The sequence below is a fragment of the Suncus etruscus genome, chromosome 1, assembly GCF_024139225.1.
Source record: "Suncus etruscus isolate mSunEtr1 chromosome 1, mSunEtr1.pri.cur, whole genome shotgun sequence".
NCBI classification, from domain to species: domain Eukaryota; kingdom Metazoa; phylum Chordata; class Mammalia; order Eulipotyphla; family Soricidae; genus Suncus; species Suncus etruscus.
The window spans coordinates 186,559,489-186,575,815 of NC_064848.1; the positions used below are offsets into that span (position 1 = coordinate 186,559,489).

The following is a 16,327-nucleotide window of genomic DNA, read 5'->3' on the forward strand; positions in this document are numbered from 1 at the left end:
TTCTTCCAGGGAGGGGCTTAATGGAGAAAGGCAAACCAGATTTGTAGGACGACTGTCTATGCATGTGGTGAAGACGTGCGCCTGTGGACCATGAATCCTGGTTCCAGAACAACACACCCCTTCATTCTAACTCTCCTCTACCACTTTCCCACCCAACTTTTCAAACACCCACTAAAGGACAGAACAAAGAACGAATCCCTTCAGAGTTCTTTTTTCTAAAAGTTCAATTAATCCTCTTGGCTGAGGAGGCACTGAGACTCACATTTGCAAACCAAGCTCTCCTAAGAGTTTATCACAACTACACAGGAGCTGGGGAGGAAGTCTGGTAGAGTACTTGATTTTATATTGTGAAGCCCTGGGCTGGATCCCTGGGATCAGGTGGTTGGGGGTAGTCCAAAATCATAGGCAAGAGTGGAAGAAAAATTATGGTATTCTTTTTTTGTGGTTTTTGGGTCACACCCAGCAGTGCTCAAGGGTTATTCCTGGCTCCAGGCTCAGAAATTGCTCCTGGTAGGCACGGGGGACCATATGGGACGCCGGGATTCGAACCGATGACCTCCTGCAGGAAAGGCAAACGCCTTACCTCCATGCTATCTCTCCGGCCCCAAATTATGGTATTCTTAACACTCCACATTGCAACTTAATATCACTTTTCCACCAAACATTAAGTGGAGCTCTCTCAGGGCTCCAAATATTCTCCCAGACTCAGCATAGAGACTGACATTTATGGCTCAAAGGGAGAAAATTGAAAGGTGAGCCTCAAAGATGGGGAGCTGGATAAGTCCTTCAAGCAGAAACCACACTTGCTTCAAATAGTAGGTTCTGGGGCTAGTACAGCTCTTGTCTTGCATGTGTGAAGCCCTGGAGTTCAATTCCTGGCACTGGCCCTCTTCCTCCCAATCCCAAACAGAAAACTCTTTCTGGCACAAATAAAATTTGTCCCAAGAAGATCAGGATGAGTCCTGGAGAATCAGGATGCTCAGCGTGGGCATTGGAATGTAGCAAATAGACATGTTATGACCAAATTACCCAGTTTATTATACCCTATCAATATTGTCCTACACAACCTTCGGAACCATTCAAATTTAAAATTTATGGTAGTTCAAAGGTCAAGTGTGCGTGATTTGTCTGTGGGAGGCTTGGGTTCAATCTGATACCAGTCTCCAAAGCACCTCTCTGAATGAGCCCTGAGCAACATACAGGGTGTGGCCCCAAAATCAATCAAAAATTTTTTTCCAGGAGAGAGCGCACATGCAGTCCCCCACTACCACAAATTACGCAGTCGAGTTTCCCACATTTGGGGAAATCGCAGGGGTCAGCACACCCCGAGTGTGCAATGGGTGAGCCTCGCCCTGGGGAAACTACCTTTGTGATCATGGTATCGCCCCTGCCAGTTAAGTATAATAAAAATTTTCATAAGGCCCGGAAAGCACAGCGGTGTTTGCCTTGCAAGCAACCGATCCAGGACCTAAGGTGGTTGGTTTGAATCCCAGTGTCCCATATGGTCCCCCATGCCTGCCAGAAGCTCTTTCTGAGCAGACAGCCAGGAGTAACCCCTGAACACCGCTGGGTGTGGCCCAAAAACAAAAACGAACAAAAAAAATTTTCATAAGAGAACGAGTTGCACAGTGAAGCTCTGGCAAGCAGACACACACACAGAGAGGGGTTTCATATTTCCTCTTGCCCTGCCACTACATTAGAGCTTTCTGGTCCAGGATTACTATGAAGAACTTCACCTCTAGCCATTCAAACCAAACTCACACAGATCTTCTCAAGTTTAAGACTTGATAAATCCATATGGTCTGTTTTTGAGGGGGTGAAAGACTCCAGTAGAATTGGTGTACCAGTCAAAGAACTAGTGTGCAGACAATCTCTATAAAATGTGTTATGACTTGGAATTCCAAAGCATGATAGAACTCTAACCTAAAATGACGACTGTAAGGAGAAAAAGGCAGAATAGCTATTTCTGTGATAGCTGTATATTCATTGGGGACAAGTACTGAAGCAGTCTGTGACTTTTCAGCCATGATCCTCAGCATCCTCCTATCTAAGGTTAACCATTCACTCCCCCCACCCTTTTTTTTGGTTTTTGGGTCACACCCAGCAGCGCTAAGGCGTTACCCTGGCTCGATGCTCAGAAATCGCTCCTGGCAGGCTCAGGGGACCATATGGGATGCCGGGATTTGAACCACTGACCGTCTGCATGCAAGGCAAATGCTTTACCTCCATGCTATCTTTCCAGTCCCCCATTCACTCCAAAACAAGTTCCACTACATACCATGTTCCATCCCTCATAAAAGTAATGGGCTACGAGACAAGTAACAATATACTTAATAGGGCAATGAGAAGTGAAGACCTTACTACTGCAGCATTATTGATAGACTGAACTGTTTGAAAGTCCAAAATAAAGTATAAAACCTATTTCATCTATAATAAATGTGTGATGGGAGAAAATGTGTGAAATCCCACCTAGTCAGCTTAATGGATGTGAAAAGCAGACTGGATACTGACAACGAGCACTTTGAGAATACTTTTATATCCTACAAGAGCAGAGTAAGAGAAAATATTTTTCTTTACATAAGACATGTATATGCTACCATACTCCAAATATTGGAAAACGCTAAAGCTGGATCACTGTTCAACAGTTTGATTTCAATTCAACTTTAGTAAGTAAACACTTCTCTACATGGTTTTGTGAATCCTTATGAAATTTCAAGACTTTCTGACACAGAAACACAAGCATATGGTTAGCTGTCAGGACCCTTTCCACTTCGTAATAACTTACCAGGCTGGGTCTTCAAAGTCTTGATATATTCCTTTCTCAGCTGGTGCAGCTCATAGGCTGGCATAAAACAGACTGATTGGCCTTAAGTTCGGAGAATGGAACCTGGCTCCATATTATAAGCCGGTATTGCACACTGTAGGGCCTGAATGATCTCACCTAACTGTTCTTGGCCTACACAAGAATGCCTGGAGAAGTCCAAATAGACTGCTGGTCAGGTTCATTCTTTGATCTGAGATGTGCATATACAAGTCAGCAGGGTCATCAAAATTCCTATCTAATGAACCCTAGTAACCTCAACTATCGGGCAACTAAAATTCACTCTTACAATGAGTCACGGCTTTATGGTTAATAAATTTCTTCAATTACTACCAATGAAAAGCACATACATTAAACATGATGACCACCCTCCCGCTAGCTATATTTTAATTTTGTTTCAATGAGTGACCTGAATATAATCAACCATGTCTGGAAGCAAAGGAGTGCAAAAATATCTTTATAATGTGGATTTTTATATGTGAGATGCAGCATGAAACTAATATGGCATTTTGAAAAGAGAGTAAGGGAAAAGTTATATGAAAAATACAAATTACTGGGGCCTGGAGAGATAGCACAGTGGCGTTTGCCTTGCAAGCAACCGATCCAGGGACCAAAGGTGGTTGGTTCGAATCCCAGTGTCCCATATGGACCCCCGTGCCTGCCAGGAGCTATTTCTGAGCAGACAGCCAGGAGTAACCCCTGAGCACCGCTGGGTGTGGCCCGAAAACGAAAACCAAAACTAAAACAACAAATTACTTGAGCTTTAAAAGAGCATACTGATAATAAAAAATGGATTTACAATAAAAAGCATGATAATGTTGGGGAGCAAATAGTTCTAAGACTTTTTCATTTGTTTGCTGGTGAAGAAATAAACTTTATTCTTAAAAACAAAATAACAAAAACAAACAAAAAAACCTTTATTCTTACATATGCTTGTAGAACCAGCACTTATGTGGTGCTGGGAATCAAGCCCAGGTCTGCTATGTGTAAAGCAAATGCCTTATTTGCTGTGCTCTTTCCAGCCCCAGAAACTTAATTTCAAAGGAATTCATTACACTTCACTCAGCTTTTATGATTTAATTGTGGAGGTGGGGTGATCAGCTATCACCACTCTCATATCCCTAATAGGCTGAAATGGAATTTAAAAAAGAGAGAAACTGAGTTGCTAGACAACTGTTCCTTAGGGGTCTGCTGAAGTGAAACTACCTCATTACATAAATCAAAGTAGCCACTGATCACACTTGGATTAAAGGGTACAAAACAGGTCTGAGCACTAGTGATGGTGGGGTTCATGTTCAGTTCTGAGATATGCCATTGCACACATTCCCAGCAGCCCTAAGTACTGCTGGCCACACCCAGCAATTCTTAGAGCTTATGCAAAGCTCTGTGCTCAGTATCACTCCTGGTGGGTTATTTGGAGTCTTTTGAGATCAAATCTGTGTCTGCCACATGCAAGGCATTTATGATCAGCCCTCTGTGCTATCATTCTGGCCCTGCCATTGCAATCTTGACTAAAAAATGCATTTCTCTCTTTCCTTATTACGTTGGAAGTAAGAAACCCCAACTAGTCATTGGACGAAGGAAACATGTGCAGGGGAATTCTGAGAACATCAAGTGTAGTATAGGGTAGCATAAGATAGAGCAAAAATCAAAAGACAGTTTGTTTTCACTAGTGAGATTGAACTCAGTATCTTTTTATAAATTTTCTTGCTTTTGTTAATAGTTTCCCTTCACAATGGCAAAAATTCAGGCAGGGTCTCCTAAGTGGGTAAAATTCAGAATTAAAAAAATATTTATTGATAACGTCTCTTTTAAAAATGTTTGATAACCCCAACTAATCATCCAAATGCAAACTGTAAACACAACAACAGTGAAGGAGTAACAACTGAGTGTGAGTAAGCAGACCAGGAACAGATAACAGACTGAGCAAAGTGCAGGAGGGAGCAACAGAGAACAAAAGACAGGTGCACAAGGTGCCACGGAGAGTGAAGAGCTGAGTGAGGAAGTAATCACATCTGGACCACAGTGATTTCAATGCAACCCATTTGGGAAACCTCTGGGCCAAATACTCCAAGAACACACGGGAGTAATGGAAGAGCCTTCTTTGTGAGCATGCTCAGCATGTTGGCATGGGAACAAGGAAGCACAGGTGCTCTGCAGTCATCTCACAATGGACGGCTACCATGAGGATGCAAAGAAATTTTCTTTCTGGTCCCTGGATGCAACATTTATTGTGTTTTTTTTTTTTTTTTTCTCCTATGCTTTTCCTTGACCCTGGAAGACTGCGGTTGTTGTTCCAAAATCACCAAAGAACCCTTTCGAGATAAGAAGGAAACCGCAGAAGGAGTAACACTGGCTTGCTGGGATGCCTCCTTCCTCTCCTTTGCCTATGAATTTTCTTCGAGGCATGCCAACAGGAATGGGTAAGTTTTTACCAATCCACTTGATAAAGGCAGCACAAATTTCAGTCCCCTGAAGAGCTAGAGTGGGAAGGGGTGAGGCTGGGTATATGTGTGGCTTTGGGAATCTGGATGCTGCCCTGACTTTGTAACCCTTGCCCAGAATACTGGGGTTGCTTCCACTGGAGACTCCACGGCAACTCTGCAGTTTCATTAAATACTCAGTTCACATTGTTGACCACCGCCACTGTCATAGGATGATGCAGCATCTGCAGAAGCGCTGTCTGCTGCCCCCTACTGATGGGGGTGGAGTGACAGGTGCGAAGTAGGCGTGGACTTTAATATTGGGTAAATGGGTCTGAAAATAAGATGGAAACATTACTAAGAGGTGGCTAAACACAAAGAGCAAAGCTGCTTTACAGAAACATCACAGAGAGGGACTGGAACTAAAGTACAGTGAGTAGACATATCCAGGTTTGAACCCTGGCATCACATAGGGTCTCCCAAAGATCATCAGGAGTGATTTAAGAGCATATAGCTAGGAGTAAGATCTGAGCATTGCTCGGGGTGGCCCAAAACAAACCAATCAAACAAATAAATACCACAGAGAAGTATAACAGACTTGAAATCAGAGGTGAGTATCAGGAAGATCAGGGGCCCAGGTTGTAATCTGCATCATTAGAAATTAATATAAATATGGGGCTGGGCGGTGGCGCTAAAGGTAAGGTGCCTGTCTTGCCTGCGCTAGCCTTGGACGGACTGCGGTTCGATCCCCCGGTGTCCCATATGGTCCCCCAAGCCAGGAGCAACTTCTGAGCACATAGCCAGGAGTAACCCCTGAGCATTACCGGGTGTGGCCCAAAAACCAAAAACCAAAACAAAAAAAAAAGGAAATTAATATAAATAACCAAATAAAATCATATTACTTTGATACCTGATAAATAATAATAAAATCAGGGGAAAACTTCACACACTAAATTAAACTCTCTTAACCTATTCTGAAAGGATTCGTAATTATATTCCCATAGCTGAACTAAACAATATAAATTTAAGATATGGTCCCCCATGCCTGCCAGGAGCTATTTCTGAGCAGACAGCCAGGAGTAACCCCTGAGCACCGACGGGTGTGGCCCAAAAACAAAACAAACCAAAACAAAACAAAAAAAATTTAAGATAATTCTTTCTTCTAAGCCATGTGAACATTATTTCTTCTGATGCCCCAGGAAAGCTTAACTATTTTCCTGAGTGCTGGTTGGTGGCGGTGTCACACCCAGCTGTGCTCAGGTCTTACTCTAGTTCTATGTGCACTCCAGGCAGGGCTTGAGGTGTGGATTAAACATATTTGGTGGGCCCAGAGAGATAGCACAGCGGCGTTTGCCTTGCAAGCAGCCGATCCAGGACCAAAGGTGGTTGGTTTGAATCCTGGTGTCCCATATGGTCCCCCGTGCCTGCTAGGAGCTATTTCTGAGCAGACAGCCAGGAGTAACCCCTGAGCACCGCTGGGTGTGGCCCAAAAACCAAAAAGAAAAAAACAAACAAACATATTTGGTGCCAGGGTTTATTACTGTCATGTGCTTCTTGCCTATAGGAAAGAGGCTAGATTTATAGGTGAAAATGAACTCATCTTAGCTTTGGTTACTCTTTCTTCCTTCTTTGTTAAATTTTTTTTTTTTTTTTTTTTTTGGATTTTGGGCCACACCCGGCGGTGCTCAGGGGTTACTCCTGACGGTCTGCTCAGAAATAGCTCCTGGCAGGCACGGGGGACCATATGGGACACCGGGATTCGAACCAACCACCTTTTGGTCCTGGATCGGCTGCTTGCAAGGCAAACGCCGCTGTGTTATCTCTCCAGGCCCTGTTAAATTTTTTTTAGGCCCCCCCCCCCCCCGTTAAGTATTTTTAAAAAAATCGCAGAAACGGGAGCATAGAGGTAAGGCATTTGCCTTGCATGCAGAAGGTCGGTGGTTTGAATCCTGGCATCCACATGGTCCCCTGAGCCTGCCAGGAGCAATTTCTGAACATAGAGCCAGGAGTAACTCCTGAGTGCTGACAGATGTGACCCCCCCCCAAAAAAAAACAAGTAACAACAAAAAAAGAGCCAACATCAATGATCTTTTTTTCTTTCTCTTTTCCCATACATGCTTTGGAAAGGTTTGGTCCATTTATTTAAAAATCTGATCAACTCAATTAGAGAATATATCCTGTTAGACTGAGAAAAAAAAGAAACAATGAAGAATACTGAGGGAATAAAAGAAATAACAAAGAAGAAATAGGAAAAACTAAGCAATATATATATATATATTTTAGTTTTGGGGCCACACCCGGCGTTGCTCAGGGGTTACTCCTGGCTGTCTGCTCAGAAATACTCCTGGCAGGCACGGGGGACCATATGGGACACTGGGATTCGAACCAATCACCTTTGGTCCTGGATTGGCTGCTTGCAAGGCAAACACTGCTGTGCTATCTCTCCGGGTCCAGCAATAAATATTTTTACTAGACTGTTGATTTTCAGTCTTGGAAGGAGGCCACAGGTGGCAATATTCAAGAATTACTCCTGGCTCTTCATTCAGAAATCACTCCTAGCAGGGCTCCAGGACAATATTGCATACTGGGGAGCAAGCTCAATGACGTGTGATTCCAGCCACTTTCATTCTTTTTGTTTGTTTTTTGGGGCCATACCCTGCTGGGTGTGACCCCAAAACAACAACAACAACAAAAGAAAAACCCCACATAAAACTCAGAAACTTAACTATAAAGGGGGGTGGGGGAGGGTATATAGAACTAGAGCTGGGAAGTGGTGTAGCCACATTTATTTACCCTGAGTCTCTTGATTCCAGCCCGTGTGATTTGCTGGCAGTCATAGAGTTCTATTCGCTCAAGGCTGTGACAACTCTTCAAGTGCTCCAGGGATGCATCTGTGATTAGTGGGCAGTTGTCCAGTTCAATCACTTCCAGCTGGTCATGGGCACAGGCCCCGTTCCCCAGGTGACGAATTCCATCATCTGTGATCAGCTCACAGTGAGACAAACTCTGTAGCCAGAGAAAGGAAGGATACTAAAATACCTTATGGCATTCTTCTACCCAGAGGCCCCCAGGAAGTAGGACAGACTTTCTGGTTATGTTGCATAAAAGGAGCCATGGCTGGATCCATGCAGTAAGATGAACAAAGCAAGCCAAGTTTTTGGAGATCTGTACTTGACAGTCAATGATCTACTTTCTGTGTGTAATTGAAAATATATTTTGTGATAAGGAACAAAATACTTTACCAACAAAAAATACAGCCCCCTTCCTTAAAAAAATCAATTTACCTAATTTGTACATAGATAAGTGGAACTAAAGCTTTTTTTTGTTTGTTTTTGTTTTTGCTTTTGTTTGTTTTTGGGCCACACCCGGTGGTGCTCAGGGTTACTCCTGGCTGTCTGCTCAGAAATAGCTCCTGGCAGGCACGGGGGACCATATGGGACTCCGGGATTCGAACCTTAGGTCCTGGATTGGCTGCTTGCAAGGCAAACGCCGCTGTGCTATCTCTTCGGGCCCGGAACTAAAGCTTTTAATGCACTAAATATTCTAGAATCTGGACTGACTAGAGAGTAACTGATATTGGTATACTTAATCAGGCAAATATTTTAGTCACTGAAAATTACAATTATACAATACTGTCAATGCCAGGGTTTTCATGCATATAGTATTCCAAACTCTACTCTCACCAACCTCCCTCCATCACTGTCTCAGGGTCCCACCCCAATCTCCACCACCAACTTCCTTCCCATATCTCCCACATCTCAATGCCAGGGAAGCTCAGTTCTGCTGAGCAGGCAAATGTTCAGGGGGTTACTCCTGGCTCTGACTTCAGGAATCACTCTTCTGGGGCTCATAGGACCATATGGGATGCAGGGGATTGAATCTGGGTCAGCTGCATGCAAGGCAAACATCCTACTCACTGTACTATTACTGGCCCTGGCCCCTTTATGTTAATTTCTTTACTTTATCCATTGTTCTTGAATTCCTGACTCCTTATAAAACCAGGACCTTTAACTTACTTCTGGACAGTACTGTGCCATGAACACAGCAAAAATGAGTTGAAATATTTGACTCAGCCAGAATGCTAATTCTTAGCATTACTAGAAATAAAAGAAGTCCTCCTAAATAAACCTTGACCTGTTTCTATAGTGCAAAGGAAAAATAACAATTTTAGGCCACCTAATCCAATGGATCTCTAGCAAAACAGCTATCAGGCTAGAATACAATTTATAATAAGAAGGCTAATTCATGCTCTAAATGTTATTGATATTATATTTTTGTTTCTAACCCACATCTGGTGTGTTTCAGGGATTACTCCTGGGTTTGTGCTATGGGGTCACACCTGATGGGGCTCAAGGGACTGTATAGGGTGCTGGGGATGTTCAGAACCTGGGTTAGCTGCCTCCAAGGCAAACAACTACTCTATGTACTCCCTCCCTCTCAACCCCTAATTATTCTAAGTAGGAAATTTTTTTTTTTTTTTTTTTGGTTTTTGGGTCACACCCAGCAGTGCTCAGGGGTAACTCCTGGCTCTATGCTCAGAAACCGCCCCTGGCAGGCACAGGGGACCATATGGGATGCCGGGATTCGAACCGATGACCTTCTGCATGAAAGGTAAACGCCTTACCTCCATGGTATCTCTCCGGCCCCTAAGTAGGAAATATTTAATGGGACCTGAGAGATAATATAGCAGGTAAGGTACTTGCACGTGGCTGACCTGTGTTTGATCCTATATAGCCCCAAAACAACTCCTTTCCCCCACGAAGGGTGCTTCTGGCTCTGTGCTCAGCAATCATTCCTGGTAGGCTCAGAAAACTATATGGAATGCAGAGAACTGAATCCAGCCAGTCGTATAAGGCAAACAACTTATTCACTATATTATCACTCCACCCTAAAAAAAAAAAAAACAAACTAAAAAGGAAAAACGTAACTTTTCCAGTTCCTATCTCAGATATTCTCCCCGTTTCCATGTGAACTAGAAGTTTAGAGAAATAAACTTTCCAAAGCCTGATCCTCAGAGAAAACTGAGAGTCACCAAAACCCCTAGGATGTGATTAAATCTAATCACAGAACTTGCAAACTCACCAATACTTGAAGTCGAGGACAGTGTATAGAAAGCTGAATTAATGTGCTATCTGTTATCTAAAAGACACAGAAGTTAATTTTAGGTATAATTCCAAGTAAAGTTATGGTCATATCTCATTCTTGACTGCACTTTATTCCACACTTTATTCTACACAAGGCTGTCTTAAATTTACTCCAAATAGAACTGCATTTTTGCTTAAGAAATACAACACAGGTAAGTACTGCCAGCAACTTCGATTCATAAAATGACTGACTTAAATTTACAGCTGCCCAACTTTTCATGACCTCCCCACATTCTAATATGCGACCACATATGGAGTGATGCACTGATAGTTATAGAAGCTACAGAGTTCAATGTTAATGACTGAGAGAAGTAGAATGCCTGTCGAATACAGGCGGGGTGTGGGGGAGATGGGGAGCACTGGTGAAGGGGGGGGTGTCCTTATGACTGAAACCCAATTACAAACATGTTTGTATGTTACAAACATGTTCATGGTGCTTTAATACATATATGTATATTATGCATATATATGTAAAAGCTACACAGTTGATGTTTGGATAATCATCAAATAACAAATGTAAAGTTTGGGGCTAAAGCCTACAACAGGTAGGGCATTTGCCTTGAAACAGCTGACCTAGGTTGAGTTACTGGAATGTCATATAGTCCCCTGAGCACCACCAGGGATGATTTCTGAATGCAGAGCCAAGAATAACCCCTTAGCACTACCAGTCTAAAACAATTATAAATGTAGTTAGCTAAACTTCTAATATGCTACCTAGGCCTGTTCTGAGGACCTAGCCAGGCTGGGTTTCAACACAAGTCATCTTTAGTTAATGTTATTGAATAATTTAAATTTTTTGCTTTACTATTTTATTTTTTGGTTTTTGGGCCACACCTGATGATGCTCTATGCTCTGCACTCAAGAATTACTCCTGGTGGTGCTTAAGGGATTATATAGGATGCCAGGGATCAAACCCAGGTCCAGTAATGTACACGGCAAGCACTTACCCACTGTACTACCTACTGTTACAGCTCTGACTTACTATTTTAAGGATGAATCAAGACCATCACCATGTAAATTTTCCTCCACCTCAGAACCATCACAGAAAAGAATCCAAAGAAAACATGTCAGGGGGGAGGGGAAACTAAAGTTGGAACCCTTTCAAGTATCTAGATATTTGGCAACTCAGGATTGAGGATCCTATCAGCTGCTTTCTCCCAAGGGTGGCAGAGGGACAACTGTAATTTGGGCTCACTGTAAGCATTTGGAAACACAACTTACAGTAAATCAGTGCTTTTCCTCAAACTCTTCTCTGACTCTGAAATGACCACGTAAGCACACAGTTTCAGAAGGAACAAGAAAGCCCATGGGGGTTTCAAAGGGCTGGTGGAACCCAGGCTCTATGTGAGTGAGACATCAAATTTGATCCCAAGTAATGTAAGGAACCCAGGGCACTGCAATATATAGCACTGATGGCTTAAAAGTACTGCTCAGTATGACCAGCCCCATACTGCCAGATTTTAGAACTAAACAACAGGTATAGTATAACTAGGAATAGCCTGGGGTTGTAAGACCACTAGGGTGGGGATGTTCCTCAAAAACAAACAAACCTGGGGCTGGAGCGGTGGTGCTAGAGGTAAGACATCTGCCTTCCAAGTGCTATGGGGTTTGATCCCCCAGTGTTCTATATGGTCCCTCCAAGCCAGGAGTGATCTCTGAGCACATAGCCAGGAGTAACCCCTGAGCACCAATGGGTGTGGCCCCCCCCCAAAAAAAAACCAAAACAAAAATCAACCCAAAGCAAACACAACAATGTAAGTAGAGGGTGAGGTAGGCACATCACTCAGAAGGCCTAACACTAAAAAAGTGAAACAAGGTATTTAGAAACATCCAAAAGACAACAACAAGAAGATATCCAAACGACAAATGGGTTGGTAAGAAAGTAATCTGGGCAACTGAAGCTGCTTCTATGGAGACTGGGTGTTTGGGCTAAAACTATTCAGGGTCAGTTATGTTGTAAAGGGACAAAGCTATCTACTGGACTTTATATATTAACTTCACAATCTTGTTTTTTTTCTTTTTTTGGGGGGGAGGGCAGCACTCAGGGGTTACTCCTAGCTCTACGCTCAGAAATTGCTCCTGGCAGGCTCGGGGGACCATATGGGATGCTGGAATTTGAACCATGGACCTTCTGCATGCAAGGCAAATGCCTTACCTCTATGCTATCTCCGGCGCCAACAATCCTGTATTTCTTAGGAAATATTTCAACATAATGTCCCACCAAATGCTTGTACCTTCATTCTTTCCATTAAGAACCTATTGATGGTTAAGTTATTTTCCTAGTTTCTTTTCTCTGCTCTGTGCCTAGCTATCACTGCTAGAGGGCTCAGGAGACCATATGGGATGCTGGGGATCAAACCTGGGTTGGCTGACCCTGGCTCCTATTTTCCTAGTTTCTTTTTTAAAAATTTTTTGCCTCCACCCCCCATTTCTTTCATATGTGTGTTTGTGTGTGTGTGTGTGTGTGTGTGTGTGTGTGTGTGTGTGTATTGGGGGGTCACACGTGGTGGCGCTCAGGGGGTTAACTCCTGGCTCTGCGCTCAGAAATTGCAACTGGCAAGCATGGGGAACATATGGGATGCCCTAATTCAAATCACCGTCCTTCCTAGATCACTACGTGCAAGGCAAACACCCTACATCTGTGCTATCTCTCCATCCCCTTTCTTTTATTTTTTTGGGTCACACCCGGCAGTGCTCAGGGTTATTCCTGGCTCCAGGCTCAGAAATTGCTCCTGGCAGGCTCGGGGGACCATATGGGATGCTGGGATTCGAACCGATGACCTCCTGCATGAAAGGCAAACGCCTTACCTCCATGCTATCTCTCCGGCTTTCTTTTATATTTTTTAAATAAATTTTCATGTTGAAGCACCATGAGATAAAAAGTTGTTCATGATTGAGTTTCAGTCATATATGTCCAATACCCATCCCTTTGCCAGTACATATTTCCCCCCCCCCCACTGTACCCTAGGCACACACCCCCCTTCTTCCCCCACACCTTTTTAGGTACTCATTTTCCTAATTCTAAACACAAATGAGTACCTCTTCCTCATATGTATGGAGGATATCAAAAAAAGTGAACACTGCTGTTAGAGTACTGTTTTTTTTTTTTTTTTTTTTGGTTTTTGGGCCACACCCGGTGACGCTCAGGGGTTACTCCTGGCTATGCGCTCAGAAGTCGCTCCTGGCTTGGGGGACCATATGGGACGCCGGGGGATCGAACCGCGGTCCGTCTCCTAGGCTAGCACAGGTAAGGCAGGCACCTTACCTCCAGCGCCACCGCCCGGCCCTAGAGTACTGTTTTTTTATATTAAATAATTTAATTATGAGAGACTAGGACAGGAATTCACTGTTCTGATGGCTAAGTATCTGTAATATTGTTATTTCTGACTGAAAACTCACAAACTTACCTGAACACACTCTTCCAGGTCCATCTTTTCAAGCTCATGACAATTCTATAAAATATAGAACATTACAGCACAAACATTTAAATATACTAATAAAATATTAGTGCACATCAGAGTTGGTATCATTTAAATACCCATTTGTCTTATTCAATTTATGTGTTTTTGTTTGTTTGTTTGTTTGTTTTTTGGCCACACCAGTGATGCTCAGGGGTTACTCCTGGCTCTGCACTCAGAAATCATTCCTGGTAGGCTCGGTGGACCATATGGGATGCTGGGAATCATCCCATATGGGCATCCTGGATTGACAGAGTGCAAGGCAAATGACCTATCGCTATGCTATCGCTCGGCCCCTCATTCAACTTATGTATTTATGTATTTTTAGTTGTTTAGAGGCCTCCAACCACCCCAAACAAACCCAGAAATGGTCAGGAGTTACTCCTGGCAATGATCAGCACAGCATATGGGAGGCCAGGGACAGAACACAGATTGGCATTCAAGGCATGTACCTTTCCCAATGCACTATTTCTCTAGCCCCTCATTCTACTTTAAAAGGTCTTAAACCAGGGGCCGGAGAGATAGCACAGCTGCGATAGCACAGCTGTGTTTGCCTTGCAAGCAGCTGACCCAGGACCGAAGGTGGTTGGTTCGAATCCCGGTGTCCCATATGGTCCCCCGTGCCTGCCAGGAGCTATTTCTGAGCAGACAGCCAGGAGTAACCCCTGAGCACCGCTGGGTGTGGCCCAAAAACCAAAAAAAAAAAAAAAAAAAAAAAAAAAAAAAAAAAAAAAAAAGGTCTTAAACCACTGAGATTTCTCAATTATTCCACTGTTGTGTGTGTGTGTGTGTGTGTGTGTGTGTGTCTGTCTGTCTGTCTGTCTGTCTACACTCCAGCTGTGCCGAGGGCTCACTTTTAGCTCTGGGGGGCTATATTTAGTGCCCAGAATCAACATGAGAAGGCTGTGTGTGCAAGACAAGCACCCTACCCACTACATTATCACTCTGGTAAAAACTATTACATACTTTATACAATTCACAAATCCAAAGAATAACTTCATGAACCAGTAACATTGAATCAAGGTCTAGAGGAATAATACAAGGGGGCAGAGCACTTGCTTTGCTTTCAGCTAACCCAGATTTGATCTCTGGTACCACATATTTAACCTTAAGCCCCATCAGTAGTGATTTTCTCAGCACAGAGCCAGGAGTGAGCCTGAACATGGAGGGAAGGGTATCCTAACCTCACCAAAACAAAACTAAGCTGAACAACAACAGCAAAAAAAACAAACACAAAAATGAGCCAATACAGAAACCCTTTTAATGATAATACTATTGACTTATCTGGAATAACAAAAAAATATTTATTAGCCATGTGCTACCCCCAACCTAAGTATTCTACCAAAATGCATGAAAGTAACATTCAATTTTGCTGGGCAAAGAGCACAAAGAGCTTTTTATTTTTTTGGTTTTTGGGCCACACCTGGTGGCGCTTAGGGGTCACTCCAGGCTCTGCGCTCACAAGTCACTCCTGGCAGTCATGGGGGATCAGATGGGATGCCGGGATTCAAACCACCATCTGTTCAAATCAGCTGCTTGCAGGGCAAAAGCCTTACTGCTGTGCTATCTCTCCGGCCCCCAAAGAGCATAATTTTAAATATTATTACTGTACCATGACTTATATAGCCCACTCCAAGAATGATAAGCTGCTGAAAAATACAGAAAATCTCTCATTTGTAGGCCACACTCAATGTTGCTCAGTGGTTACTGTCAACTCTATGCTTAGAGACCAAGAGATGCTTGGTTCAAACCCAGCATTTCTGCATGTAAAGTGTATAAATTCAGCATAGGGAACAGATCTCTAGTCCCAGAAAACTATTTTTTGGCTCTGGGGACATAGCTGGGAGTGCAAGGGGCTTACTCTTCGCTCTGCACTCAGAAATTATTCCTGGTAGTGCTGAGGAACCACATGGGATACTGGGAATCTAATTCAAATAAGCTGCGTGCAAGACAAGCGCTCTACCCATTATATAATCACTCTAGGCCTCATGGAAAACTCATAACCTCTTCATTTAAAATCAAACATGTGGGGCCAGAGCAGGAAGGGGTACTGGAATCCCATATGGTCCTGCAAGTTCACCAGGTGAGATTCCAGAAGTAGCTCCTAAGCATTACAGGGTACAGCCTCAAAAGACAAAAAACAAAAAAACCCTCTTTTTATATTATTCTGATTCACTACCTACACATCAACTAACCATGTTTCCTTCAGAAAACACTAGGGAAAGAAGTTCCTGTTTATTTTTATATCATGTTCTCCAATGTAAGCTGGCATTTCTTGAGCACTTGTTGTTTCTGGGTCACACCCAGCTGTGCTCAGAGCTTACTCCTGGAGAGCTCAGGGGACAATTTGGAGTAGTAGGGGACTGAATCCTGGTTGGGTGTGTGTTTACCTGCTGTACTATATTATATTCCTTTTATCAAAAGTTTTGGAGCCACAGAGATCAGAGATCACTCCTGGAGTGCTCTGCAGTACATATATAA

The 16,327-nt window shown here is 43.2% G+C and overlaps 1 protein-coding gene and 1 non-coding gene across 3 annotated transcripts in view; both read right to left on the bottom strand.

Moving 5' to 3' along the window:
- Positions 1–1,236: 1,236 nt before the first annotated feature.
- LOC126028673 (U1 spliceosomal RNA) lies at positions 1,237–1,402 on the bottom strand. Its single transcript, XR_007502459.1, has one exon. It is a non-coding gene; the product is annotated as a U1 spliceosomal RNA (small nuclear RNA).
- A 3,097-nt stretch (positions 1,403–4,499) lies between these two features.
- FBXL20 (F-box and leucine rich repeat protein 20) overlaps positions 4,500–16,327 on the bottom strand; it is a 93,820-nt gene continuing 81,992 nt past the window's right edge. For both annotated transcript variants that reach the window (XM_049779940.1, XM_049779947.1), the window contains exons 12-15: positions 13,796–13,840; positions 10,327–10,383; positions 8,038–8,250; positions 4,500–5,578 (exon numbers count right to left, since the gene is read on the bottom strand). In XM_049779940.1, coding sequence (XP_049635897.1) covers positions 5,471–5,578; positions 8,038–8,250; positions 10,327–10,383; positions 13,796–13,840 — 423 coding nt within the window. In that variant the 3' untranslated portion in view covers positions 4,500–5,470. The remainder of the gene's footprint in view (positions 5,579–8,037; positions 8,251–10,326; positions 10,384–13,795; positions 13,841–16,327) is intronic.